We start from the raw sequence: 27,164 nt of genomic DNA on the forward strand, positions 1-27,164 counted from the left end.
GCCACACCTGGACATTGCAGCCATTTAGGAGCCTATAGTTTTCTTCTCTATTCAGTACTTATATTGTGTCTGCATTCTTTGACAGCTAAGGGATCACTATTGAATTGCCCCTACTGCTATTGCAAGGTCCTAATGAATTACCGTCAGTGATGCAGACAGCAGTAGTGGCTGCATCACTCAAACTCTGTTAGTCTAGAGTTGTGCCAATTTTCCCCTAACTGAAAGAAACAGCAGCACCAATAACCCTTTTCTCCTTCAAATTGTTCCTTAAAATAACTTCCCCTTTTGCTTAGCCTTACATCACTGATCTGCTCAATCGTGCTGTTTGTTCCCACTCTGATACATCCCTTTCTTTATTGTTTGTGTTCTATTGATGTGAAAAGATCACTCTTATATTTCAGTATGAAGACGGTAAGATCCCTGGTCATTTTAAAATCTTCTGGGGGAAGAATTTCATTACTGTGGGCCTGCTGCCAAGGCCTGATCCCTTGCCCTTAGCATTGCAACTCTCTGTTTCAGACATTTTTACCCTTGGGACAGGGACCTTATCGACATATGTGTTGGTAAAACACTATGCTATGCACATCTATGGCATTATAGAAATAATTTATTAGAATACTGAGTTAAATCCTGAGGTCTTTCTTCTAGTACCAGGTGCAAAACACTCTGACCTGCTCCTGTTGGTGAGGGCAGCTTCCCCCTCCCAGGATCATTCCAGCACTCATACCTGGCAGGATGAAGGGGAAGAAGGAAAGGACTGGAAACCCCCTCTGGATATCTGGGAGTTGGCAGGAGATTTGCACACTCTCAAGGAGCCCAGGTGACCTATATTCCAGATTAGCAGAGCTCCTGACAGAAACTCAGATTACAAAACAGGATGAACACTTTTGTTTTTAAAAAGTCACTCCTTATTCAGTTAACACACCCATTTAAATCACTGGAAGTTTTGCCTGAGTAAAAACATTATGAAAATTTCAGAATTTGGCCCCAGCCATATATATAATATAACTTACGTTAGTACCCACTGTCAACTCAAATCCTCACTGAACATACCGTGTGATCTGCACGTAGGTTTCTCAGATTACATTACATTACATTACAATACCATTTTTACCATTGTAAAAAAACCATTTATGTATATCAGTGCAAGTTTCATTGGCCATCTGGAACAGCATTTGATAAACACCAATTCATAAATTTGAATACACACAATTCAGTTCAAAAAATGCATGTAAACAACATTATGATTATGTTTTTAAATTCAAGGGCCAAATCTGCATACACCCAGAAATTCAAAGGATGAAAAATCTGCTCCCTTCAATGTATATGATTGCGTTAGATGTAGCAGCCCTTATGTATACTGTGATAAAAGAACATCAAAAGGCTTCTTGTAACTGCTATATCTTTCATTACCCCACTTTACTTTTTTAAAACTTCATTGATGATTATAAGAGTTGCATGAATTACACAGCAAGTGTAAACAGATGCTCTCATCTTTCCAGAATACATACAAACACTGGGGACAAATGAGCCACTCCCACCCACACAAGTACAATTCTACCATATGGAAGTAAGCACTTATTGTAACTTCACTGTATATCATAGATTAGAATGCCTTCAATATATATGATGTTATTTTGGTGGGTTTTATTTTATTTTTCATTTTAAAAAACTGCCTGGCCCATGTTATAGGATGATGACTAGCAAAATTACATTATTTTTAACCCAGTCTTTATTTCAGTTATGTAATTACAAACATGCATCAAGAGTTAGTAAAAGGCTATTTTTTTACACTAGCTTAATTTCAAAATGGTCAAAACATTGTGTTTTTAATAGAAGAATAGCTCCCTGTCTGTGATCTTGAACACCAAGATTTAGTGAATTTTTATTACCCATTCATACAATGTTGAGAACATTGTTTCATTATGTAAATGCTGCAATATGCTGAATTATACGAGCAAGATCATGAGCCTATCGGGCTAGATTATGACTAGCTCTGTATGAGGAGACTGGGGTGAGAGAATGACTTGAGCCTCCCCTATTCTGCCCTTTTGCAGAAGTCAGCATTAATCCCAGTTTGGCTGTTCCTGGCTCACAACCACCAGGGAACTCTAGCATCTATACAGTAGTATTAGAGACACTCTATAGTCTATAGAGATGGGCTGACTTCAGGACCATGGACCTGCTTATCCTGCATCAACCAGAAGCACTGAGTTACCACAGGAGGACGAATATATTGCACGACAGTGATGTCAAACAAATGGGCCCTGGGCTGGATCTGGCCCACATGATGTATTGATGTGACCTCATGGCACACTCAGATTGTCCAGAAACTAACCTTTTCTTTCCAAAAGAATAAGTAAATCTCTAGCCCTTGCTACTGAAGAGATAATCTTCCAAATGTGAACTGAACATAAATCAATGTCATATCTTCCAGAGTCTGCAGAGAACTTGAAACAACGATAAACTCCTGTGCCCCCTATTAATGGTAAGCTTTAAAGTCCAGCAATGACATTAAATGTCCGCATTAAGTGACCATTGTAATGGATGGAACAGGCTAAAGGGTAGGAGGGAAGCTCTCAAGAGGTGGGAGTTGGAATTGCTGCAGAATAGGAAATACAGGAATAAATACAACTTTAATTACTACATAAAAACTGTATTGTCCCCTTGATCTCTGTGTAAACTTCCCATTGCCTTGCTCTAACCTCAATTCCTTCCTTCAGTGACCTGTGACAGAGCACAGAGGCTACAATTCATGACCAGTTCCCTGCCTAGATCTCATACAGGTGTACAGGGTGGAGTAATGAAGTAGGATAGGTATCTGAACTCAGCAAACAACAAACTCATCTACTTAGGCAAGAGAAGATGAGAGGTTTCTGAGGAGGCAAAGTATCACACCCATTTGCTAAAGGGCTTTAACCCAAACTGGGATTTCTCTGTGCCTTTGTTTTATGTAAAAACTTTAGAACAAGACTTGAGCAGAGATTTTTCTCTTGTTTCTGGACCCACTCCAACAACTTAGATGACTCTGCACAGATTCTGTACTATATTAATTATAAAAGACTTTACAACTCTGTCTACACTGCTCATGAGTAAAACTAGGTCTCTTAACATCCTACTGAATCCATAATTGTTGGGCCAAATATATTCACCTTGAGTGCTCTGAGTTTTTAGTAACATCCAGCCTTCCTCTATGCACAACAGCACAAACATCCTTGTGGGCTTGAGTAATGAATGTGCTAGAAAGCCTTTACAGCTCACGTTGTATCATTCCAATCAGTCTCTCTCTACATATATCACTTCATTTTGCTTATCAAAGCTCATACTTATCGGTATTGTTTCATTTCAACTCTGTTCTGGCAGAGAATTCTCAGTTGATATAACTACCCAAGATTTCCCCCCACAAACCCGTATCAGACTAATCTCTTAGCAAAAGCAACTATTCAGCTGAAAATTGGCAAATTCACTCACTTTCTTCCTTGCTTCTTCCCCACTCTGTTGTAGTTGCAAGAATTCTCTGTGAGAACGTCTAATTACTATAGCATTCCCTTTAACTACTAATCAACACCACATAAAAACTACTTGGACCAATGCCACCTATGATGTCTATGGCAGATAATAGGAATTAAATGGCAAGATTTGGTTCCAGATACTGAATGCTTGACTGCTGCAACTTCACAGGTATAGAAGCTTTTATAGTGAGAGTGCTGCTGTGATGGTGCGGTCATGTGGTCTATATGTCTTGACAGTAGAATACCAAAGGCCGACTTTTATGGAGAATTGCAGACTGGAACTCATTTTAGGGGCAGACCAAGAAAACATTACAAAGAAACTTGAGGCCAACCTCTAATCTTGCAATATTAACCTCAACACCTGACATGGGCTCTTAGCCCATGACAGGATCCAATGGTGGCAGCTCTGCCACCTTGGACTGAAAGATTTTGAGAGCTCATGGATTGCTGCAATCAAGGAGAGATGTGCAAGGCTTTATTGTCTGCAATTGTCTTTACCTCTGGCACCTACAGATAGGGTTGCATGTCTGAAATTTATCTTTCATCTCATTTCAGGACCCACAATAAGTGACTGTAGCTGATCAGTCAAATTTAACGAGATACTTATCATCATCATCAGTATAAATCCAGAGTAATTCCATTGAGTTCACTGACTTTATCTCAAATTTACCCTAGTATAACAGAGAAGAATTTCTCCTTTTGTCTCTTAGGATGGTGAGGTCATGTACGTTTCTACTACACTTTACGCCCCAACTCTCAAGATCTGACTGGTGCCATGCCTTGAGGAACTTAACCATCATTGATACAGATTGACTGGCTCTCTGGGGTGTAAGGAATTCAGCATTATTTAATATCCCATTAGAAAAATGCAACTGTGCAATCTGTGCACGTAGTGTAAATTTGTAAAGATGTGGTTGCATATGAATTTTCTAAGAAGTACATTGTGAAAGTTTTAGTCCTGACTGGCACTGTCATCATACTTATCTTATGCTTAACAAATGAAACTGCCCTATATACATACATATATCTGTCCAAGAAATTCAAATTATGTACAGAAGATAATAAATAATGCAGCAGATTTTTAAAATGGAACCTTTGAAATAATTCTTATGTTTTCCCTTTCTCTGCAAGATATGGAAGCTGCTCAGCTGCTGTATAAAGCTTTAGTTCATTTACTGTACCTTGCCTTCCTGGATGGTGACAACATCGGGCAAACCTCCAAGTACCCGGGCACGATCTGAAAATACATGAGTGAAGTTTCCTTTAATGTCTACAAAAACAACTCTGTCCCACATTTCATTTCCCCTCTAGTGCTGTTCTTTCATCTTATTTTTGTACAAGTCTCTGTATATGCAAATGGAGAGAGTTATTCAGTATTCCTAGTACACCATTTGTACTTAAAATCATGTCAATCCGCTGCAAAAGACAGACATAATAATATCTGACTGTCAATCACCTCCACAGAGAAATTAAAGTATGAGCCTTATCCTGCAGTCCTTACCTCCACTGAATTGAGTTTGAGTTTTGGGTGAACAAAGGATGTAGAATTGGGCCCGATGTTTCTAAATTTCCAAGGTAAAAGGCTGGCTATTCTGTGTTTATGAAAAGAGATGAGTTGTAGCCTATGGAAGAGACTCAGAAACCAGTGAAGGTTAGGTTTCTGATCTAAATAAAAATTCTGATCTCAGTTACATCAGTGTAAATCTGGAATAATTCCATTGACTTCAGTGGAATTCCTCTGGATTTATCCTGGTGTAAACAAAATAAGAATCTAACCATTCACTGTTCATTTCAAAACCCTACTACAATTCTATATCAGTAACATGATCATAGCATGCACATTCTCTGCTGCAGCTATTTCAGGAAGTGGAATTCAGGCTTTGTTAGCAGTGAGGGAGCCATGAAGAGGCAGAAAGTGGCTACATGGAATGCTCTCCCCTTCAAAATAGGTGCTCTTCCCCCTCTGTAAAATATGGACTTTGTGTGGAGAAATTTGTTGAAGCCAGAGGTGGAAGGAGCAAGAGTAGGGAGCTAAACTATACCAAGGGGCATGCCTTCTCCCCACCCTCCATGGTCACCCAAAGATCCAGTCAAAGTACAGCTGGGGAACAACATCCAGCTGCAGCATATTTATCGGTCCTATCATACTGGCTTGAGAGTGTGTGTGGTGAAGGGGCTGCAAGAGGTTTGGAGGATATGTCCAAATGAGAAGCTAGCCAGGATCTTTAGGGCTCGGAGTCCAGCATGCTGCATACTCATTCCTTTCCACTGCCTCTTCAGACTCCATTTTTGCCTACACTATTTCTGTCCTGGTCCCAAACATGTAGGGAGTGGGCACACTTTGCTGAGATTTTGCATTAATCCGTTCCACTCCATGCACTTTTAAATAGGAGGGAAAGCATGTAGAGCTTAATCTTTGTGATTTATAATAGCTTTGTTAGTTAAACTAATGATTAAATACTTTTGTTTTCTCTTTTTAAATTATTTTGCATTTTTTGTCTTTAGTATAATGTTTATGATTGAGATTTTTAAATGCATAGATGTCAGGAAGCTCAAATGTCTGGTTCCCAGAGCAACTGTGAATTGGCCCAGTTCAGTGGCAGGCCAACAGGGGAGGCAGGTGGGAGGCCCCTAGGCACTAGCCTGGGAGGAGGGGCGCCGGCCAGGCCCTTCACGAGGCGCAAGGGGTGGGGGGCGAAGGAGGCTCTTAGGGGCAGCTGGACAGAGCCCAGGGACAGGTAGGGGGTGAGGAGCTGTGGGTGACCAGGAGGAGGAATTCCCTCCCCCACCGCTACCTCCAGGATAGGGGGTGAAGCTGTGCCACCTGTGAGAGCCAGCCCTAGATCTGATTGGGCTGCAGGGCTGGAGCGGGAGAGGCAGGCGCCATGTGGCGGGCAAGTACAAGGTGGGGGGTGGCGTCGGAGCCCGGCCAGAGCCAGGGGAGCTACCGCCATGAGTGCCAGAAAGTCCCCAGGGTACAGGAGGAGAAAAGTGGCATGTCCCCCTGGCAGGTACAGATCCCCTCTCCCCGGAGAAGCTGGGGGACAGTGCCTTCTGGTGGGAGCCAGGGACCCCTCTTGCCCTGTGCGAGGAATGTGTGAGGCCTTGGGGGGGGGGCGCAAATTCAAGCATTGGCCCCAGGCACCAGAAAGCCACAGTATGCCACTGGCCCAGTTATCCATATGAAATATTTTTCATCAGCGTTTGTGATGTGAAGCCATTTACCACATAGGATCATTCAAAAACAACTAAATAATTTTCTTCAGATTTTCAAAAACAAATTCAGTTTTGTATTGAAAGCAGACATGAGAAATTTCAGCTTAAAAGGTAATTTTTAGGGAAAGTTGTGAAAACAGGAGCTAAGAATGCAAAAAGTTAACACAACCATAAGTATACTGTCACTCTATGTTAGCTATCAAACAGGTCACTTTCCCTGTCTCTCCTTGGTGTCAGGATAAACTAGCTTTATCAGACACACACACCATACACTGTCTCAATTCATAATAATCGAGATAAAAAAAAATTCATAACCAGTTTATGGAGATCATCGTAAAAGAAAGCTCACTTACTTCTCTCTGCAACAGCAGCTTGTCTGTAGTTGAGGGAAACAAAAAGAAAATTCAGTTTCAGTTGAGGGTAATTTAGGGTGACTAACAAGCGACTAATCTTTGAGACTGCTTTGAATCACTTAAGGAAATCCTTCTGCATAGTACATCACTTGATAATCCTACTTTTTCCTTATTATTGAAGAGTAAAATTCTCGTCCCATGGAAGTCAATGGCAAATCTCTTACTGACTTCAGTTGGACCAGAATTTGGCTCAAAGGATTTCTTTTAATGTTGAACAAAGTGAACATGAGTACAGTTTCTTGCTTTATGAGCACTACTATTGTATGTAAATGATACTTGCCATGAGTAATACTTACTTTAATCTTTGGAATTCAGCACAGGCTTCATCAAAGGCTTTTAAAAGAGAAAAACTGATGTTAAAGGTAGTTTTCACAGACCAGTCTTCACAAGAAAGTAATTTACATTTTTAGATATAGATTAAAATGTAATCAGTTGAAGAAAGATTAATCTTTGCAATCTTTGCTTTGATATCATACAATAACTAAAATGACTAAAGGTTTAATTAAATGAAGTTGGTCTGCAGGTAACTGAGGGCTGAATGTAAGAATAATAAAAAAATCAGTCTTTAATGCAGAGAGAGAGGCTATGATTATCTCACTAAAGATACCTCAGGAAGAAAACCACAGTGTTCCAAATTAATTATAGCTTGCAGGATAAAAAAATATCAGTTTTTAACAAGTATTTGCATGCCCTCTGCAACATTTCACATGCCCACGTAACCAACCAAACAGCAAGATTTATTCTTCTTGTAGCCTCTTAAAACATTGTTTGATGTAGCCAATCCCCTTCTCCCCTTAAGTGAGAAGAAGAGACAAAAACTTTACCAGAAACTGGGCAAAGGGTGCAGAAGGGGAAACAATGATTTCACTAAATTATTCTCCCATCATCTGGAGCCCACAAACCCAATGTGGAATTGGGGCTTTGTGGGTTGAAATGGCTGTGGAAGGAAAGTTTGCACTGCAGGAGCAGTCTGGTTTTGGCACAAACTTAGGTCTCAAGAGCCCTCTGAATGGAAATCTATCCCATAATTAATCCAAACATCTTTAGCTTTCCCTCTACACCTTCTACCCCTGTTCTCAATGCTGGTGAAAGATACCAGCACCGACAACTCTGAAGAATTAGATATTTATAGTGTGACTCCTTTACCTTGTCCAGAAAAATCCAGCATCTTTGTGTGTGTAGTTTTACCATCAAAGAGCTCCATTATATATTTGCCCTTGTCATGTGGAGTTGGCTCATTGATCTGTAACCAGATCTGTTCCCCAGTGACACCAGTCTTAACTCGGTCTGTATACTTAATCTTGGCATCACTGAAAAATAAAAAATAACATTAGACTTTCGTTTTTATCATGTTGTAAATGTGAATGGCTTACGTGGTTTCATTGGCCATGTCTGCACAAGAGAATTTTAGCAAATGGTTCCCATGGTGCTATGCTATTATCTAAAATTTCAAACTTTTTAGACCAAATTCTGGCTGAAGACTGCACCATGCCAGGAAAGCTGAGGACCAAAGGGAGGCACAGGATGGAATTTTTCTGCTCCAATTCTCCTCAAAGTCCCCAGAGAGGCCATGGCATGGCATGTGATGACCAGAGCTGCAGAAGTCAAGATCCAAGAATTGTTGTGGGAGATCCATGGGTTTTAGCATGTAAACCCAGAATGGGTCCCACATTCATATATCTGCCTTGACATGTTACTCCTGCTTAAAGAGAAAAGGGGAGTTGTACACAGGGCTATGAATAGCCAGGACATGAACAGACAAAAAAAGCTATTTTTGTGGCAACAATGTATATCCATTTAGGGGGCGATTTGGCACAGTGCCAGAATTTGGTCCTTTAGGTAAATCCCATTAGTATATCTCTTTCCAGAAAAATATCCATTTCCCAGCTTTCTAATCAAACAATTAATTGCCCTAGACAAGGGAGGAAGCCCTTTATCAAATCAGCCGCTCAGTTTCTTTTTATCCTTAAACTAATGCCTTGGAATGTACTAGAGGGCCAGGGAGCAATTTACTAGCACTCGGTGAATGAATGTGATCATTCTAACATAAAATTAGTTTCTAAAAATGAAACATGAGAGTGAGAGCGAGCAACAAATCTGGAACATTTGATATAAGCTTCCAGTTTTCAAATGTGTGTAGGACTCCTGGCAATGCAAAGTTGAAAGTAGAGATGGTACTTAATAGATTTAAAATAATCCTACTCATTCACTCCTCTGGATTTCCCACTGCATCCTGCTCTGGCTGAGATTTCAAAGCTGCCAAAGGGATTATGCTGCCCAACTCCCATTAATTTAAATGGGGTTTGAAAATCTCAGTCTCTTGTCTTGTTTCAGTTGCAAGCTCTCCAAGGTACTGCCTGTGCTTTGTATTTTTTACTGCCTCAGGCACATGTTGGAGCTTAATAGATAAGGGGTCTTATAAGGATGAATCTAAGTATTAGAAATATATATTGCACCTATTAGTTCTGAACCTGCAATTCTGTAAAAAGTGCAATCCAGGGAGACAGACTGGCTGACCTCCAGGTACTCATTTCTGAACTACAGGTGTTCTCCAGTTTCATGGACCTTCTGATCATGAACACTTTACTCATGTTCTCCCTCCAGGCTGCTAAAAATTAATGGGTCCACTTCCCCTCTGTCAGACTGGTGTAAGTCCATTGACTTCAGTGGAGCTACACTTGATTATGTGGGAGTAAATGAAAGGAGAATTGGGCCCAGTATTTTAACATATCTGAGTTCCTGCTGAATTGTAAAAACAAAGAATTTATAGACTACTGGCAAGCTCTCATACACTTACTTGTGTAACCAGCTCACTCTCAGATCTTCCAAGTAATAATTAACAAAAGAGAATAATCTGATCCCCTCTGCTGTACTCTGGATTTTCAGTTCTGTTGCAGATACAGCTGAAAGAAGAGCACATTTTTATGCAACCCTACAGCCATTCGTGAAGAGGCACAATGAGTCATTCATCTGAAGGGGGAATTAAATACTTACCAATCTTTCTGCAAACTTCAGTCATCAGATCTGCAAAAGCTGTGGAAACAGAATTCATAGATCGAGACTCAGTGTCCCCGGCACAAACATGCTCAGTAATAGGTTGAAAATTGGCATGCAATGTTATGGCTCTGGAGCATTCCCTCAAAAGAGTTCCTTAGAGAAATCTGAGTTACATTTTAAAATGCATCAGGCTTCTATATTCCTCAGTTTCAAGTCCAAAGAGTGTTCTCAGGGAGCTTTCCTGTCTATTCCATGGTTTCAGTACCATGGGTAAGCCCTTCACTGCTGAGTTGTGCTGCTGCAGAAAAGGGCAACATTCTTTTTTCTAGAGATGACAGTATTCTACTGGAACATTGGTCCTTCCATATAGATGTATTATATACTGAATATAAATTTTGCTCCATGTACTGGGCACAGCAAGTAGCAATGAAATAAAATATAGGGAGTTCTATGACTGGAAGTACCTATAAATAAATTATTGGCAAAACAGATTAATTTAAAAGTATGAAAATGCATTCTCATAGGAATCTAAATTATCTCATGTTCATAAAATGTTCTAGATCTACAATATTCTTCTACATTAATGGAATTACTTCTAGTATGAAGAGCACCCAATTTGAAAACTGTTCTCATGAATACCCTCCGCTTGGTATCCTGAGGAAATATTACAACATAATCTAATTAACAAAGGTATATTGGAATGCTCTGTTTACTGAAACATCACCATCAGGATGGTCTCAAGGCATCTGTGACAGCTCTTGGCATAGGAGCCTATTTGATATGCAGGCAAAGCAAAAATTACTTGAAAATGAATCTGCGGTTTGCCTATGCAAAATTCATGTAGACAAAGAAACACTGTCACTTGAGGTACTTCTGACCCAGTATGGGATGAATGAACCATTCAGCATGTTGTCCTGACCTGCTTCCACAAGCTTCAGTTTGCTTTTGTCCTTTCCTCTGTCATCCTTCAGTATGACTTCATAAATACCAGCATCTTTCTTGGAAAACTGTAAAGCAATAACATCAAACAGTAGCATTCAAAACAAGTTATTTCAGACAGCAATATTGTTTCTGTCGTAGTGATTTATGTGGCTGGCAAAAAACATATGCACAGCAAATTTAACCTTCTCTCTATATATTCCTCCTCACGAGGTACAGAAGCATTAATTTTGTTCCTTTTACAGTTTGGGAACTGAGGAACAGAAAGACTAAGTGGTTTGCCCTAGAGCTCACATCAAACCCCCAGCAGAGCTGAGAACTGAACCAATATCTCATGAATTTTAGTCTCGTGCCTTAACCAGAAGACCAAGGTTCCTTTCTCTGTTGGACAGGAACACACATTACTGATTAATCTTTTCTAATATAATCAGCACAGCAGTCTGATGTAATCCTCCTGCTCTTTAAACTGATTTAAAAGGGAAATATGACGCTCTTTCTCTCTTTCTCATGGTTTCCTGAAAATCTCAATTCACAAGGATTTAAATAGAAATTTGCTGTAGTCAAAAATAAATGCAAGGTGAGCTTTTATATATATTATTTTATATATATATATATTATATGCCTGTTCCTATATTTGGTGGATATGTTGGAATATCAGATTAGATCACATTTATGAACTGAACTGAATATCAGAGATCTGTACATCAAAAAGCAAGGAGTCACTCACCTCTGATATCAACAGAGTACATACGCCATCTTTAAAGTCATGCTCCTCATCCACCATTATCTCCCTCTCATCTTTGTACCAAACAATATGTGTTTCCTTCTTAATATTAGCCACCTAAAATGTATGAAAAGCGCAGCAGTATTATTGTATTCTTTTAATATAGTGAATTGAGTGCTAGGTGTATCAGCCTATGTGAACGCTGGGATCATAGACAGAACCCACCAGAACAGCAAAAGACCCAACCCCTCAGATGAGGAAGGGGCCACTGAATCCAGAACTTAATTGATTACAAGGGACAGAAAATGAAAAATAGGGACAACGTTGCAAGCCCCTCAAATGAGAGATCCAGTGGGAACACAGAGCTGGGAACCCTGAACAATCTCCATTGCTCTGAGAAGCAATCAGAGGACACCACCCAGAGGAACCCTGCCCAAATCAGAGCACAAGCTAGGGACCAGAAAAAGGCCTCAGAGCATTCTCAGAGAGACACCCCACCACGATCTTGCTTGCTCCTCCTGGACTGATGGATCATTGACAGTGCTGGAGAGCAAAACTCTTTTATCCACTTCTTGGTCAAGGAGAGGGTTGTTCAGTCTACTTGTTCATTGTGTTCTTGGCCTTTCTTCTCAGACAGCCAACAAGAGCGTACTGCTTTGTGACATGTACATGTATGCACTAGAGACTGGACTGATATCACCAAAGCATTTCAGAGAGGACACAAAAGAGCTGCCAAATTATAACAACTTTATGACATAGAGGTGAAATGCTCTGTACCTCTTTAGAACAGAGTCTCCCTTCCCCCTCTCTCACCCCTGCTCCCTGGCTCTCCTTACTATTTAATATTCATATCACAATAGGACCAACAGGCCTCCTGTCAGGATCACGATGTCACTGTGCTAAGCACTGCACAAATTTATATGAAAGCAGAGTCACTGCCATGAGGAGCTAACTCTCCCTCCTGATCTCTTTCTTTCTCTCTTTCTTACTGAAAGACTAAGGCTTTGCTGTTTGACTGAGACACTGCTCCCACAAAAAAACCCCAGTGGTTTGACAATATCGGTTATAATGACAGTGCTTGCTACAGAGTTACACTATCCCAGTGGGAGCACTATGGGTCCCAAAACAGAAGGAGAAGAGGTAAAGAGACAGAATCAACCTTAAATTCCAAATCACCTAAGTTCAACAGTCAGAGTTCAGTTCCTCATGGCACTATCCAGTATGCAGATGGACCATGCCTGTTTGTGACACTCCTTAATGGCATGTAGTATGTCATTCTGACCTGCCCTGGTTAGAGGAGCACTGCCTCCTCCCCACATCCCTTTTTGGGGGCACTAAGAAGGAAGCAGTTCGTGCTCAAGACTGCACAGAATCAGTGACTGTCTCCAGATGTTGCTGGGGGAATACAAAGGAAAAGGGAACCTCTTTGCACTCTTCCCCACCTTGCACACCTGTGCAGTGACTGGCCACAATCTGGTTCAGCATGTCACTTGCTTTTATAACTGTCTCAACAGTGTTGAAAACCTGGCCAACTCTTACCTTGCATTTCAACAACACATTGCAATCAGCGGTAACTTCCCATCCCAGATACTCAACAAAATGAGGACCTGTTTAAAATGAATTTTTATAAAATCACATGAGCAATAATCACAATACAAAAAAAGGTCAAATGATTTTTTTTTTCTAGAAATAGTTATTTTTATCAGAAATATAGGCTTTTATTCTTCAGATTTTATTCTTTATGTAAAAAATGAGTTAAGCAATTAATTAGAATTGAATAGCAATTTGTATTTCAAAATACCATATTTAAAGCTGCTCTTATATTTAATCAGCCAAAATAAACCTGAACTCCTTTCATTTGCATATTATTATGTTGTTCATTACCTTGTTTCCTGAACCACTCTTGCCTTTGGAAGTCTGCTTCATTCTGTAGCTTCTTGAACACTAGGGATCAAAAACAGACAGTAAAACAAATGTGAACCTTCTAGACAGAATATCTCGTTAGTAGGGAATGGGGTATTATTGTATTGCAGGGATGAAATTCTGTCCCTGCTGAAGTCAATGGGAGTTTTGCTATTAACTTCAATGGGGCCAGCATTTCACCCCAGGTCGCTAATATTAAATACTTCATGTGTTAAGTATTTCAGCTGTCACAATGTTATTACAGCTGACCAAGGCTCTCTTAGCCACCCACAGACATCAAACCTTTCATATGTATCAAACCCTTTTGATTAAATGTATTATATTGATGGTGGCTCATTCAGCCTTTCAGGACCCTCTTAAACTCATTTGTAACAGTGACGTCAATGTAATGCTACAAGTAATATTTAATTTATGTAAGAGAAAAGATCAATAGAAAATATGAATTGTAAATATATCTGAATATATGCCAACAAAAGGAGAAGATATTTAGCGTCACTCAGATAAACACATTTGATCTTCTGAAGAAGGCAAACAAGAATGGCAGCAGAATCAAGCAGTTGAAATTTAGACACCTGCAAGTATATCTGAATATCTAACTTGAAATAGGAGAACAGTCCCAATTATTTCCAACAACATATGCATCACTTAACATTGTGGAACATTTTCATTCCAGATATAGAAAAGCCAGCTAGACAGATGTGAGAGAGACATTATCATTAGTGCTGGATCTGAGGGTGCAGCAGCCCCCCTGGCTTGAAGTGGTTTCCATCATATATAGGGTTTACAGTTTTCTTCAATGGCTTTCAGCACTCCCAATATAAAAACTGTTCCAGCACCACTGGACATTATAGGTAGTAATACTTAGCATTCACATGACAGCTGCCATCTTCCAAGTGTTTTGTGAACATGAATTAATCCACACAATGCCCCTGTGAGGCAAGTAAGTATTAGAGCTGGTTGAAAAATGTGAACATTTTTCATAAAGATTATCAGGAAAAATTTCCTTTTTTTTCCCCATTAAAAAAATCTGAAATTTGACCAGATTAGGTAGATGTTATTAACTCAATTCTACATATAGGTAAACTGAAGCAGAGATGTTAAGTGACTTGCTCAAGGACATGATATTAGGAAATCAGTGTAAGAGCACAGCTCAAGCTCAGGAGTCATTGGCTCCTTAGTTCATTCCAGTGTAATAAAAGTGAAGTTATAGATGAGCTTACCATCACCAATAAGAACCAGACTGGATTGGTTTTTTGCTTTTCCATCCTGAAGTTGGAAGGTATAAGTCCCTTCATCATCGTCCTCAAGTTTATCCATGATCATTTCAATAAGGCCAGTATTACGGTCCACCTTCATCTTATATTTCTTCAGGAACAAAAAGAAAAGTGAGAATTATAGTCTTCAGAATCAGAAAAGACTCAGCTATCTGGCCACATTCTATGGTACTCTAATAAAATTCTTTATTTTCTTTATTCAGATTTGTTCACTGTGTCTGTCCCAGACTGTATGCACATAACCAAACATATATATAAAATTTGTTAATTAAATATAAGCATATTATTATTATGTTTCATATTTGTTCTATAATTAGCATCATGTTCCGTTTCATTAGAAAGGATTTTTTAAAATACATGAAAACTATCGCCCAACTCTTCAAACAGTATTTTCCTAACATGGTGCTTTTGTATCTTACTACTGTAGAATGCCCTGTCCATGCCTTCTAACCAGTGTGGCGGAATGCTAGAGACTTAATATGTTTTAGGATAAAAAAGTTATCTGCTTGTTGCTTACGGGAACTTGCAGATAGGCCCTGATTTTGGGTTACATGCAGAACTTTGATCAGCAGCGTAGTCAGCATTCAGAGTGTGGGGGCATGGATAGGGAAGTGTGGGGATGTGGTTGGAATGCACTGTGCTCTGGGGATTTTGGGCTGCTGGAATGGCCCACAGAGGGCCATGGAGGGTGTCTAAATTACAGCAATCCACAGGACTGCCTTATTCTGAGGACTGGAATGGTCCCTTGCTGCTTACAGAATCTAGGTGCCCACAAAGGTGGCCAGAGGTGACGGGGGCGTCACAAAGGGTTATGTGTCCCACCAGATTTCTCGGGCCGCCTCTCGCCAGGACACCCAGCAGCAGCTCTCCCTGGCAGCAGCACTCACCATGTGTCCATGAAGTGCAGGGAGGGAGGGAGGGAGGAAGCAGCGGGGCGGTTGGCTGAGCTCTCCCGCACCCTCACTACACGGGGCTTCTTCTCCTTCCCTGCCTCTGGAGTCTCAGCACTTTCCATGGCCTGCTTTGCAGACCGCCCACTGAGGTGAGTCAGGGGGCATCTTCGAGACTGGGAAGAGGAGCTGCAACATGGTGCTCAGTGCCAGGCAGCTCAGATGGAGTCCCATCCAGCCCGTGAACCCCAGGGGAGTGAGTGAGGTGAGCAAGCTGGGGGGGGAGAATGGGAAAGTGGACCCTGCTGCTGCTTCTTCAATGCGTTCCCAGCAGCCATTGAAACAGCAGCCGCCTCCAATGTGCCTATCAAGAGGAAAGCGATTTGGGAGTGTCTTATTCCCCCCTCCAACAAAATGTGACTGATAATTCTCCAACATTTTGTTAACTGAGATGATCCAGCCCCAAGCACCATCCCGACCTGGCGCCAGCCATCCTGAGGGCGCCTAGAGGACTACACATCCCAACTGTGTTGCCCGTTTTGTAAATTGACTGAGGATAGTTTAGGCAGGGAGGCTGGGCAGCCACAGGACAGAGAGCAGGAGGAGGAGGAGGTAGTTGCTAGTGTATGTTGTCTATATACATACCAAGTTTCAGGGGGTGGAGGCAGAGGCAATGCATGGGGCGGTCAGGTGCTTCCACAGAACCTTTCAGTTGTGCCCCCTCCCCACTATCCACAGTTACATGTCACCTCTGCAGGTGGCCTAAAGCCACACTGAGTCCACCCTCCTGAACTGCATCCAGCAGTGCTCAACCACAGCTCAGAATGTGAGCCACAATCTTTATATAGATGTTGTCAATCATAAGTTATGTTTTCCATGTAAATGCATTAGAGCAGTAGGGTCTGATCATATTCAAAGTGCTTAGCTGGAACACTGATGCTCATTGCTTATAAAAATCAGAAAACCAGAAACAATGAAAAGTTGTACCTCTCCATTAACAACTTCCTTGTCATTAAATACAAAGTTGACCTTTGCATTGCCAGACAGCTTTTCAGCCTGCAACCAGAATCGCACTTGTCCTTTCTCAAGAAGTTCAGCTGCCAACTCAGACTTAAGTGGGATAGCTACAAAAAGGAAACAGAAGACTGAAGAGGATCTTTCCTGTGTTTCACAACTGAACTTTTCCATCATCAAAAAGCCAGTTCTCTTATTGATATGTGTAGAATTTACACAAGTATACTGACTGCCCCATCTAGTGTGTAGATGGGACAATAGATTAGTCTTGATTGTTCTATTGTTCACAATCATTAGGGGTGCAAAGACCTAGAAATATTCAGCATTTGAATTATATTTGATGCCACTCCATTCTAACCCAAAGAAAAATCTATCTCAAAAGTAAACTGAAAATATCCCTGCAGCGTGTGAGTGTGTATGGCCTAGAACCATGCTTTATGACTCACTCAGTAATGTTGTTATAAAATATCGAAATGACTCAGCAGAAAAAAATAGCCTGCAAGGTCTTGGGTAATCAGAAAGTAATCGTTGAACCCCATTTCATTCCTAGAGTTAATCATGTGTGTCATATCATGCCATAAATTTCAGCAAAACACTCAGTTTTAAAAGAGATAACCAGAAACACCGACTTTATGAGCCAAATACATGGCTGGTGGAAGCAGGGTGGATTCCATTGAACGGCCATTGTTTTAGTTTTCACATTATTGACAAATTCGAGATCTCATCTTATTTTCATTCTAACTTTTCCTTAGATTTTTAGCTTACTTGGAAAACACAGTCAATTAGACCTAGTCATATAGGGACTGATTTTCAAAGGTGTTGAGTATCTAATTAGCTCCCATTGATTTTTACCTAGAGTTGTGGTGCTCAGCATTTCTATAAAATCAGACTCACAGAGCTATGCAAATAGTACATGAACACTTCTCTGTTCTCCTACAGGTATATGACATATACAAGCATTAAGTATAAAATGAGTATGAGTATCTCCCAAAATATACTAAGGACATTTCAGATTTGTAGTCTGAATGAGTGAGTCATTGTTTTTCATCTGCCAGAAAACTGTAAAATATATGCATGGAAGGGTATGACATTGTCCTAGAACTGCTGTGGTGGATATACAAACATCTTTATAAGGCAATTGGGGAGAGTCCATTTGTTTATATAGTCTGGTAATGGCTGTAGAACTAAATGTGAAACCCTCCTACCATATAAATATTGGTAGAGGTCTGTTTCTTTAATCTGACATATGTAAAGGAGTCAGTCACAGTCAATGGAGCTATGCATACTATACTGTAGAAAAGAATACCCAAAGTCTGAACACCACAACTTTGGGTTATGAAACTGTTTCAGATACAGGCTAATATGCCCTGCAGAACAGCCTATCTTCTCCATTGCTCAGCTCCACATGCCAGCAGCAGGGAGTGAAGCTGACAAATCATTTTCACTTTTCTTCCCACTTCTTACATGTGGAGGTGGCTCCTTTTCAGTTACCTTTTCACTTGCTTGCTCCTCCCAGGGCCCTAGCATGCCTTCTGGAGCAGGCAACATGCATGAAAGCAGCTGCCTCCTCAGCTCTTTTAGTCTGCTCTGAATCAGGCTGTGAAGCACAAGTGGAGGCTGCACTCTGCACATAAGACTGCTCTCTCTCTCTCTCTCTCTCTCAGACACACACACACAAAAACACATGTGCACCCTTTTCCTGAGTAGCAGGGAACCCTCTTCCTTTCTCTCCCACCCCAACACCTCCAATAGGTGGGGAAATAGCCAAAAGGGGAAGGAGGATTGTGCAGTAGCTAGCAGGAAAAGGGAAAGGTGGCATAAAATGAGTCATCAGGGGATTAGGTAGGGTAGGGACGGGAGCAGAGCACCACCACTTTCTCCTCATTGTGACTCCTGCATGTTAGTGCAATGGTGCTATAAAAAGCTTCCTCACTTCTTATGAGAAATGAGAGATGCCTTGGATCTTACTTAATCTCTAAAAACAAAAGGAGTGAAATGCCGTAAGTGCCAGTGTTTGCAACAGGAAGTGGGTGTAAATGAAGAAATTAGGCTGTGCTGCTTTTGTCTTAGTGTTAGATTTGTGGCAATTTTAGACTCTTAACTTGATTTGTATGTAATTAACCATGAATATCTTAGCCTAAAATGGAAATTTAAAAAAATCAAGCATCCCAGAGGCTGTTATATAAAGGCCTAAAATAAACTAAAAGCATCTTCTTTTGTGAAAAGAAGTTACTCCCCAGTCCACAGGAATCTGACTAACAAGACTGAGCCCTTGTGCTTCCCAACAAAAACAATCATTTAAAAATGTGTCCGTATTATGAAGCACTAACTGGCATCTATATTGAGAACTTCTAGCAATCCTGCTTATGAGTTTTACTTCCTATTCTGTATAGTGTCTCAATGTATCACAAGCACCTGATTAAATATCTTGTAGAAGTTACCAAGCTGAAGAGCAGCTATAAAGGGAGCTTTCCCATCCTTCTCCTTGGCCCTGTGTAGCTATTATATTCATACTTTGTCTGTGTTTAGTAAGGGTATGGCCACACAGCAAAGAAAAAAACCTGTGGCTGGCCTGTGCCAGCTGGCTTGGGTTTGCGGGGCTAGGACTGCGGGACTGTTAGTTTAATTGCTGCAGAAACTTTCAGGCTGGGGCTGGAGCCTGAGCTCTGGGACCTTCCCACCCCACAGGGTCCTAGAGCCCAGGCTCCAGCCTGAGCCCAGAAGTCTCCACAGCAATGAAACAGCCCCACAGCCCTAGCCGCGTGAGCCTGAGTTGGTTGGCACGGCCAGCCGTGGGTTTTTCTTTGCTGTGTGGACATGCCCTTTAAGTAGATTGCTCAAGCTGCCCACTTGCCAATAAACTTGCCAGCTGTAGTTGTTTCTGAACACAAGTTAAATGTGTTAAAAGTTAGTACTGAGCAGTTCAAATGAACTAAGCATGCAAGTGTTTAAAACGAACATGCAAGTTCACATGATTTATTTTCATGCATATTACTAATTGTGTTAGTGCTTGTAAAATAGATTATCGAGAGATGAGACTGAAGCTCCTCATATACCTGAGGGGTCTCATTACCATTTTCTGTTCTCTTAGGCATCTGCAGATACAGCTCACCTTATTTTTATTTAATATTTTGCAGTGCCTAGAAGTATGGTGGGTACCCGATAATATAATGGGAAAGACATGATCTCTGCCCTGAAGAACTTACACTCTGATATGGAACATGACTAAGGATAAGATTATGTCACAGATTCCATAACTTTCAGAGACCTCTGTGACATTTTCTGCTTCAGCCCCAGGGTGGTGGCCCCAGAGCTCTTAGCCATCACAGGCTGCGGTGAGCCAAGTCGTCAATCACCGGGGCTGCGGTGGGGACCTCAGAGCTGTCAGCCACTAGGGCTGTGGGTGCCCTTCCCTCCCACCCCGCTCCCTATGGGGCTCATCCCCCTCCTGCTCGGGCTTCAGTCATCCCTCTGTCAGCAATCCCCCATTATTTTTAGTAAAAGTCACAGACAAGTCACAGGCTTCTGTGAATTTTTGTTTATTGTCTGTGATCTGTCTGTGACTTTTACTAAAAATAACTGTGACAAAATCTTAACCTTAAACATGACACAATCAATGGGGGGGAACAATCAAAAGAGAAGGAATGGAGTGAAGAAGGGCAAAGAGTGACGGAATAAGATAGTGTGGTTACTAACTTTGGGTATGGAGTTGCAATTAAGAGTTTATTTTTGTTTCTGATTTTATTATAATTAGTATTATTGTTGACATCGTAGAAGAAGTAAGTCTTAAGAAGAGATTTGAATGATGAGAAGCTCATAGGATTTGGGAGGTCATTCCTCCTCATGGGATTTGGGAGGTGCAGGAAATGGCATAGAAAAAAGTCGTAGAAGTTGTTGGAGAAGAAGCAAATAAGTGTGACACTGAGGCTGGTATCACTGGCAGACCAGAAAAGGCCAGTGGGTGACATAATAAGAGACCAAGTCTGATATGTAGACAGGAGCAGGGTTGTGTAGGACCTTGAAGTGGTGAGAAAAGGCAGGCACTAGAGGGATTCAGAATGAGAGACGCTGTGGTCAAACTAATAGGCAAGGAAGACCATTTTAGCAATCATGGCTTGGATGGGCTGGAGGGGTGCAACGTGGGTCTGAAGCAGGAGGGGTGGAGGTTTCAATAACTGACAGAAGAGTTGATCAGGGCATGGACAAGAACTTTAGCTACTGGGATTGAGAGAAATAGTTACAGCTTTGAAATGTAGTGGAGGAAGATATGGCAATATTTAGACGTGGCCTGGATATATGGGACGGTTATTTGCCAGTGTGACTGTTTAAAACAGTGGCATTGCACCAGCTTAAAACTGGAGTTGCACAGTGATAAATAAGATCTGTGGATAGAAGGAGAGGGAATCATCAAATATAACCCCTAAGTTAGAAGCCTGTGCAACAGGAAGAATGGTCAGGTTGTCAACAGTAATAGAAAAAGAGGAAGGTGGGGCACACTCTAACTGGGCTTGCTGTGATGTTTTGTTTTGTTAATATCGAATTTGGTCTTAACTTACATTGGAGTGATGTTTCCAGCTATAAAAGTTAAAGAGGCAGAAAAATTATAAACTCTCACACTGGCATGGCAATTAGTACGGACCTGAGTAAATGCAAAGTTGAGATCTCCAGAAAAAACAAATCCATCGGGATGTTTACTACACATTCAAGATATGGACTGTACTATACATCTAGAGAGCAGCATCTAAATAAGCACCAAAGGCATCAATGAATACATTAATGTACTGGGAAGAATGAAAAGACTGACTAGTAGAAACCATGACTTAAGCTTCACACACGCGTGCTTTTCTTGTGAACCAGCGAAGCAGCTCCCCTAGTTGATGCTGGCAGAGACTCTGTAATATACATGCCAGAACTCTTCACACTGCATGCCAGTCTCTCTTCTATGAATATGCTTATTACACTTACTTGGGAATTTGTGCTCATGGCTGAGTGCGAGCAGGCGTTTCATCTCTACAAAAATTAAAAAAAAGAAATGTTACGTATGCGTGTCTGTTTTACCGGTTATAATGATCACAGATTCTCTCATGTAAGGCAGAAGAAGTAATGAGATGTGAAAGATAAAGCAGGCATGTGTCAGGAATAGGTTTTGTTCTTACCTTCCTCATCTATTGTATAGCTTGATGAAACTCCATCAGTGTCTGTGACAGCACAAGAGTAAATGCCCAAATCATCTTCCCCAAGATCTTTAAAAGCAGCTTTTGACCTTCAGACAAAAACATTTTGATTAAAAGCCTTAACTAAAACCCTAGATCATAAACACCTCCCTTATGCCCCTACTAGTGGGAGCTGTATCTGCTGTGGCTCTGGCTGAGCAGGAGAGTATAGGGGCATAACCTGTGAGAAAATAGGTATAAGCCATGGTGTGTACCATACACGTTGAACCACACAGACTGAGTATCTGGTACATGAAAGATCTGAGTAAATCCAGCTTAGTCCTGCAGAGAAGAGAAATGGGAGCCTGCAGGGTAGAGCGTATGAGAGATTGAGTAAAGATGGCCAGAGAGGGTTCACATGGATTGCTGGAAGTATGATAATTACAGGCTGGTTCTAGGAAACATATCTGGACTTAGTTTTCATGTGAGATGTCAGGGATGTGTGGCGGATTGCTGTAAATAGGGAGGGCAATGTCGCATGGTTTCTGAGGCTTTATGATCGGCAAGGCTCATACATCTACTTCTCCCACATATGTTACCTTTGCACCTGTATATCTGCATCTCCTTCCTCCCTAGAAAAAGCCTGAGGAAACAAGTGATCCTGACCATCCAGAAAGTCACCAAATCTGGGGTCTGGTGAACAAAAAGTTCCAGTATTCACAGAGAATGCCCCACCACCAGCTCCTTCCTGATCAAACCAGAGTGTTGTTTGCTCCAGCTCCTCAAAGAATTGCAACTATTGCAGTGTAACATGGGAAAGTTTTTGAAGCAGTCAAGATCTAAACAATTTAGGTTAAATATGTTAAAAAATACTAAATTGCATCTACAAATCTGGTAGCCAGTGCAGGTCACAGAGCACAAGTGTAATGTGCTCGCTATGTGAAGTACTGCTTAAACAAGTGGGATGCATCATTTTGTGTGTGCTGCAATTTCTGAATAGTCTGAAAGCTATCTCCCATGTAGACAGCACTGTAATAATCTAACCTTCCAGTGACAAAGGCCTGGGTAATCTTAGTGAGGTCCACCTCCAAAAGGATGGATTTCTGTGATTCCTAGGGTTTCTAAACATAAGACAATTGCTATAAGAAAGGTTTTTACTTTCCGCCTTTGGTTTCTAAGGCTAATCGAGATTCATCCTCAATTGGTTCATAATTCTTCGACCAGACAAACTTAGATTCTGGAGACATCTGGTCACATTCAAAGTTCAGGGAAATGACTCCATTATCATCCACATCTACCTCCACTTCTTTAGTTCCTGGAAGATCAAAACAAGATACTTCTACTTTTTAATAGACAGTAGCATAAATAATTTGCATGCACATCATTCACAGGGTAAATCAAGCAGAGCCTATTCTTTCCTTTTGCTCATACATAAACTGCTGCAACAGGCTAGGCTCCTTGATCCTTTACTCATGGTAAGAATCCTTATCTAGGTGAGTAATTCCACTGAAGTAATAAACAAATTAAAAAGGGTTCATAGGTCAATGAGGCTACTTGCACATGATTAAGGACTATGCATACGTGAAGGTTGCAGCATTGGGTTCTGGGCTGAAAGAAGCCTTATCTCAGGCTTGAAAATAAAATTAAATGCACTTACAAAACAGGAACAAATGCAAGTCCATTAAAATGCATTAAATGTTGAAAATATTGTAAAAACATTCCTTCCACTCTAAGGGATGGTATTAGTTTTCTTTACATAGGGCAAACTGCTCATTTTCTAGTAAAATATAAGTGCCCAATAAAATGCCACATACACAAGAGTATTCTTGGGAAAGGTGGAGGGCTGAACAGGAAATTAAGAGTTCATATTCATGACACAAGTGAATCATCACAGCAGCATTCACTTGTGCAGCTAATGGTTTTATTCACAGTAGCTCATTCACACGTACATAAGTGGGATTAATCAAGTCTGACATATTCCCCTGCAACGGCCTATGGAACACATCCTGTGCACACCAGTGGGGAGTGTATTTGTGATTGACTGCCAAGTGCAACACCTTGGTTCAAACCAAGAGCTGGTTTTGAATACTGCCTGTTACTACAGTGCTAGCAGTCCTTTGGTAAGGGTAAGACCGTCCAGTGTGCATTGGTAGGGCACTGAACAGGGAATAACAAGTCTACTGCCAGAATATACCTAGAATCTGCCCTTCATGCATACCTATGAAGCCAAGAGAACTTCATTTTCTGTATGGCTGCAGAGCTGGCTCTTCACCCCATGCTGAATGTGGAGGTAATTTTTATCTAACAGCCTGTTTGGTATCACTGTTGGAAGCACTGGGCATTCAAGAGAACTTGGAGAATATCCAACAGTGTTTTTTGCACAGCTCTGAACTGAATTGGACCCTATATTTCAAAAAAGTCTCTGAAGTTATAATATCCAGTTTGAGAGTATCTCGGAGTGCCTAAAATGTCAATAACATACTTTTCCCCTAAAACATTATGTCTTAAATAAAAGGACCTCATTCATAAAAAGCCATCAGAATCCCCAGAAATTAGTACTAAATGCTTTATTTTCAGCACATTTCTTGAGTCCTGTTCGCTATCATCCTAATACCATACATGGCTTGTTCGGTACTGTGAGCAGCAGCACATTTCTTTGTAATGAAGTAGTTTGTAAACATGTAACTTTCTTTTTGCTTATAGATTGCCATAAATGTTTAATAAAAGGAGAGATTGATATTTGTTGCTACACCAATATTATCATTTATCAGCCCTTCCTGTAATTCAATATGCAGTTCAGAAATACATGCAAAGTCCCTGTGAATGATAAATGAAGTCTGAGGTCTAAATGTCTCTTACTGGGCAGTAACATGTTTGTAAATGTATCAGTGTAATCCATTATATGGAAATTCACCATATGACATGTCATTAGTGTTTGTTTCCACTGCAGATTGTTAGTGCATGAATCTTTTGATGACAGGGTAGGTAATGCGATAAGAGCCATTCAGAAGGCAATATGCTTGATACTTCATTAACTTGCATTCACTATATATTACTACTACCACTCAATATTTATATCTGGGAGTGGTGTTGTTTATACAACTCAGGGTGCGTTTTTATGAATTCATTTTTTTTTTCATTTTGCTGATGCTTTACCTTTACCATAAATACTTAAACTGGCCACTAAAAAACTAAAGCATGTTTCTAGATTATTGGTTTTATCTACCAGAGGTACTCACCAACCCTCCAAAAAGAAACTGGAGAAGTAGATACAACAACATCAGGCAAATTTCCGTTGTCCTGATAGCATGGTGGTTTCAACATCTCATTTTGAGTGTCAGTTAAAGGCACCAGAGCGGAAAAATACTTGGATTATATTAAAGACCTTGATATCAAATATTAATTATCCCCATTTCTCTCAGAGTTTCATTGCAAGGAAGGGAAAGGATGAACTTTTCGATAAGGTGGACAGATCAGAGTCACTGGCATCATTTCAAATTGAGCTGTACAGGGGAATGGGTGAACAGGGCACTTTCATTAATTTCTGAAACCTGGTTTTACAACTCTCAAAACATGCAGCCAAAAATCCTCCTGTCAAGTTGGAAAATTGCCCATTGATCATCTGCAGTGACTGGGATGGATAATAGTATATACGACTAGGGTGAAATAGCAGAAATATACCGGCACAGTGGACTCAGTTCTTCGGCCTGGCAGGGCTGTGCTTACTGTAGGGTCTGAGGTAGTGTGGGAGAATGGGCAACAGTGACTTTATGCTACTTTGTGCACCCCTGATCCTGGGGCTGCTTGTGGGTCAGTTCACCCCCACTCAATCCCAGCTCTGGTGTAACTTGGAGCAGCCTGTTCTAAGTTACTCCTAGCTGCAACATCTCTTAAACAGTTATTTTAGCAACTGAAGATTGCCAGAGCACAGTAGCACACTAAACAGGCCCTCACCTAAAAGCCACTTCCCCAACATGCCCGTATGATGGCTCTATATAAGGAGAATCATCAGCTGGACACGTAGGTGAGGTTTAAGGCCCTGATCCTGCAATCTGATCCCTGTGGGTAGATCTTTATATATGGGCACAGTCCTACTAGACTGCAGCCTTGTATGTGTTTATTTTATACTAAATTGTTATGTATTTTAAGGATATTTTGGGATACATTTTTCATCTTGAATTTATATATACCTGCATGAGCCTCAGAGGTTTAGATATTTTACTTTTGTGTTTGTTTGTATTAGTTTCATGTATTGTGTGTCTGGTCTAACAACAGTATTACCTGTTATGAATAGGTTAAAATCTATGGACCCAACACTCTTCCTATGAAAATAACAATGGAAAAGGTCTGGAGGGAAGAAAGCTCTATGAGGCTCATAGAATTTCCTCCATGTTCTTCTGTTTGGTCTATGTCCCCTGTGGAAACAGCAGGAGTCCAGAGTCCAAAACCACAGATACTCAGATACCTACATGAAACCCATGGATCCACTGGAGTTCTGGGTCCAACTGTGTGGGAATTCTGTGCCTTCACACTGGTTCTTGGGCTCCCTGCTGCTCTCCATACCTTTCTAGCATTGTGGATTCATTGGAGCCATGTTTCAAGCGTTTCTCCAGCCAGCAGCTGCCCCAGGATCTTCACTTAAAGGTAGTCTCCACAGCACAGATGGTGTCTGTATTCACTTGTGAAAGGATTTACTGTTGGTGCCATGGGAGAAAAATAGCATTCTCCTTCGCCCATTCACAGCTTGTCCCCTCCCCAGGCACTCTTTCTGAGTCAAGGGACTTAGGGGATATGTGCTACAGCAGCAGCTGCTGCTGATCTCCCTTCTATCTGGGGAAGAGTAAAACCTACATGTGGAAGGTATACTCCATGCACTGATCTAGGGGAACAACTGGGCCCTATGTTTATGTATGCATTCAAATATTATTTTACAGTATTTGTGTGTTCCAGTATTAGTGTGTATTTATAGCATGGTCATCAAAGCTTATTCAGAAAATGTATTTTAAAAAGGAGGTAAAGAGTTACACTCAACTGGTATTCTTTCTAGGAAAAGGGCTTGGTAATACATTGAAGGACAGATGGATCAGTTCCTCTGTGTGCATTCTCTGA

General features: G+C 40.9%; 1 protein-coding gene across 7 annotated transcripts in view; it reads right to left on the bottom strand.

Annotated features, from left to right (window-relative positions):
* The window catches only part of MYOM1 (myomesin 1), a 92,834-nt gene that overhangs the window by 10,856 nt on the left and 54,814 nt on the right, over positions 1–27,164 (bottom strand). For all 7 annotated transcript variants that reach the window (XM_067547246.1, XM_067547236.1, XM_067547218.1 and 4 more), the window contains 15 exons: positions 23,214–23,370; positions 22,059–22,165; positions 21,868–21,912; positions 16,876–17,012; positions 14,945–15,089; positions 13,686–13,745; positions 13,341–13,408; positions 11,805–11,918; positions 11,058–11,145; positions 10,136–10,174; positions 9,939–10,044; positions 8,288–8,451; positions 7,438–7,474; positions 7,082–7,104; positions 4,694–4,749 (listed from right to left, as the gene is read on the bottom strand). In XM_067547246.1, coding sequence (XP_067403347.1) covers positions 4,694–4,749; positions 7,082–7,104; positions 7,438–7,474; positions 8,288–8,451; positions 9,939–10,044; positions 10,136–10,174; positions 11,058–11,145; positions 11,805–11,918; positions 13,341–13,408; positions 13,686–13,745; positions 14,945–15,089; positions 16,876–17,012; positions 21,868–21,912; positions 22,059–22,165; positions 23,214–23,370 — 1,346 coding nt within the window. The remainder of the gene's footprint in view (positions 1–4,693; positions 4,750–7,081; positions 7,105–7,437; positions 7,475–8,287; positions 8,452–9,938; positions 10,045–10,135; positions 10,175–11,057; positions 11,146–11,804; positions 11,919–13,340; positions 13,409–13,685; positions 13,746–14,944; positions 15,090–16,875; positions 17,013–21,867; positions 21,913–22,058; positions 22,166–23,213; positions 23,371–27,164) is intronic.

This window comes from Emydura macquarii, unplaced genomic scaffold (genome assembly GCF_026122565.2).
Source record: "Emydura macquarii macquarii isolate MOO-44397 ecotype Brisbane River unplaced genomic scaffold, CSIRO-AGI_Emac_v2 contig_212, whole genome shotgun sequence".
Lineage (NCBI taxonomy): Eukaryota > Metazoa > Chordata > Testudines > Chelidae > Emydura > Emydura macquarii.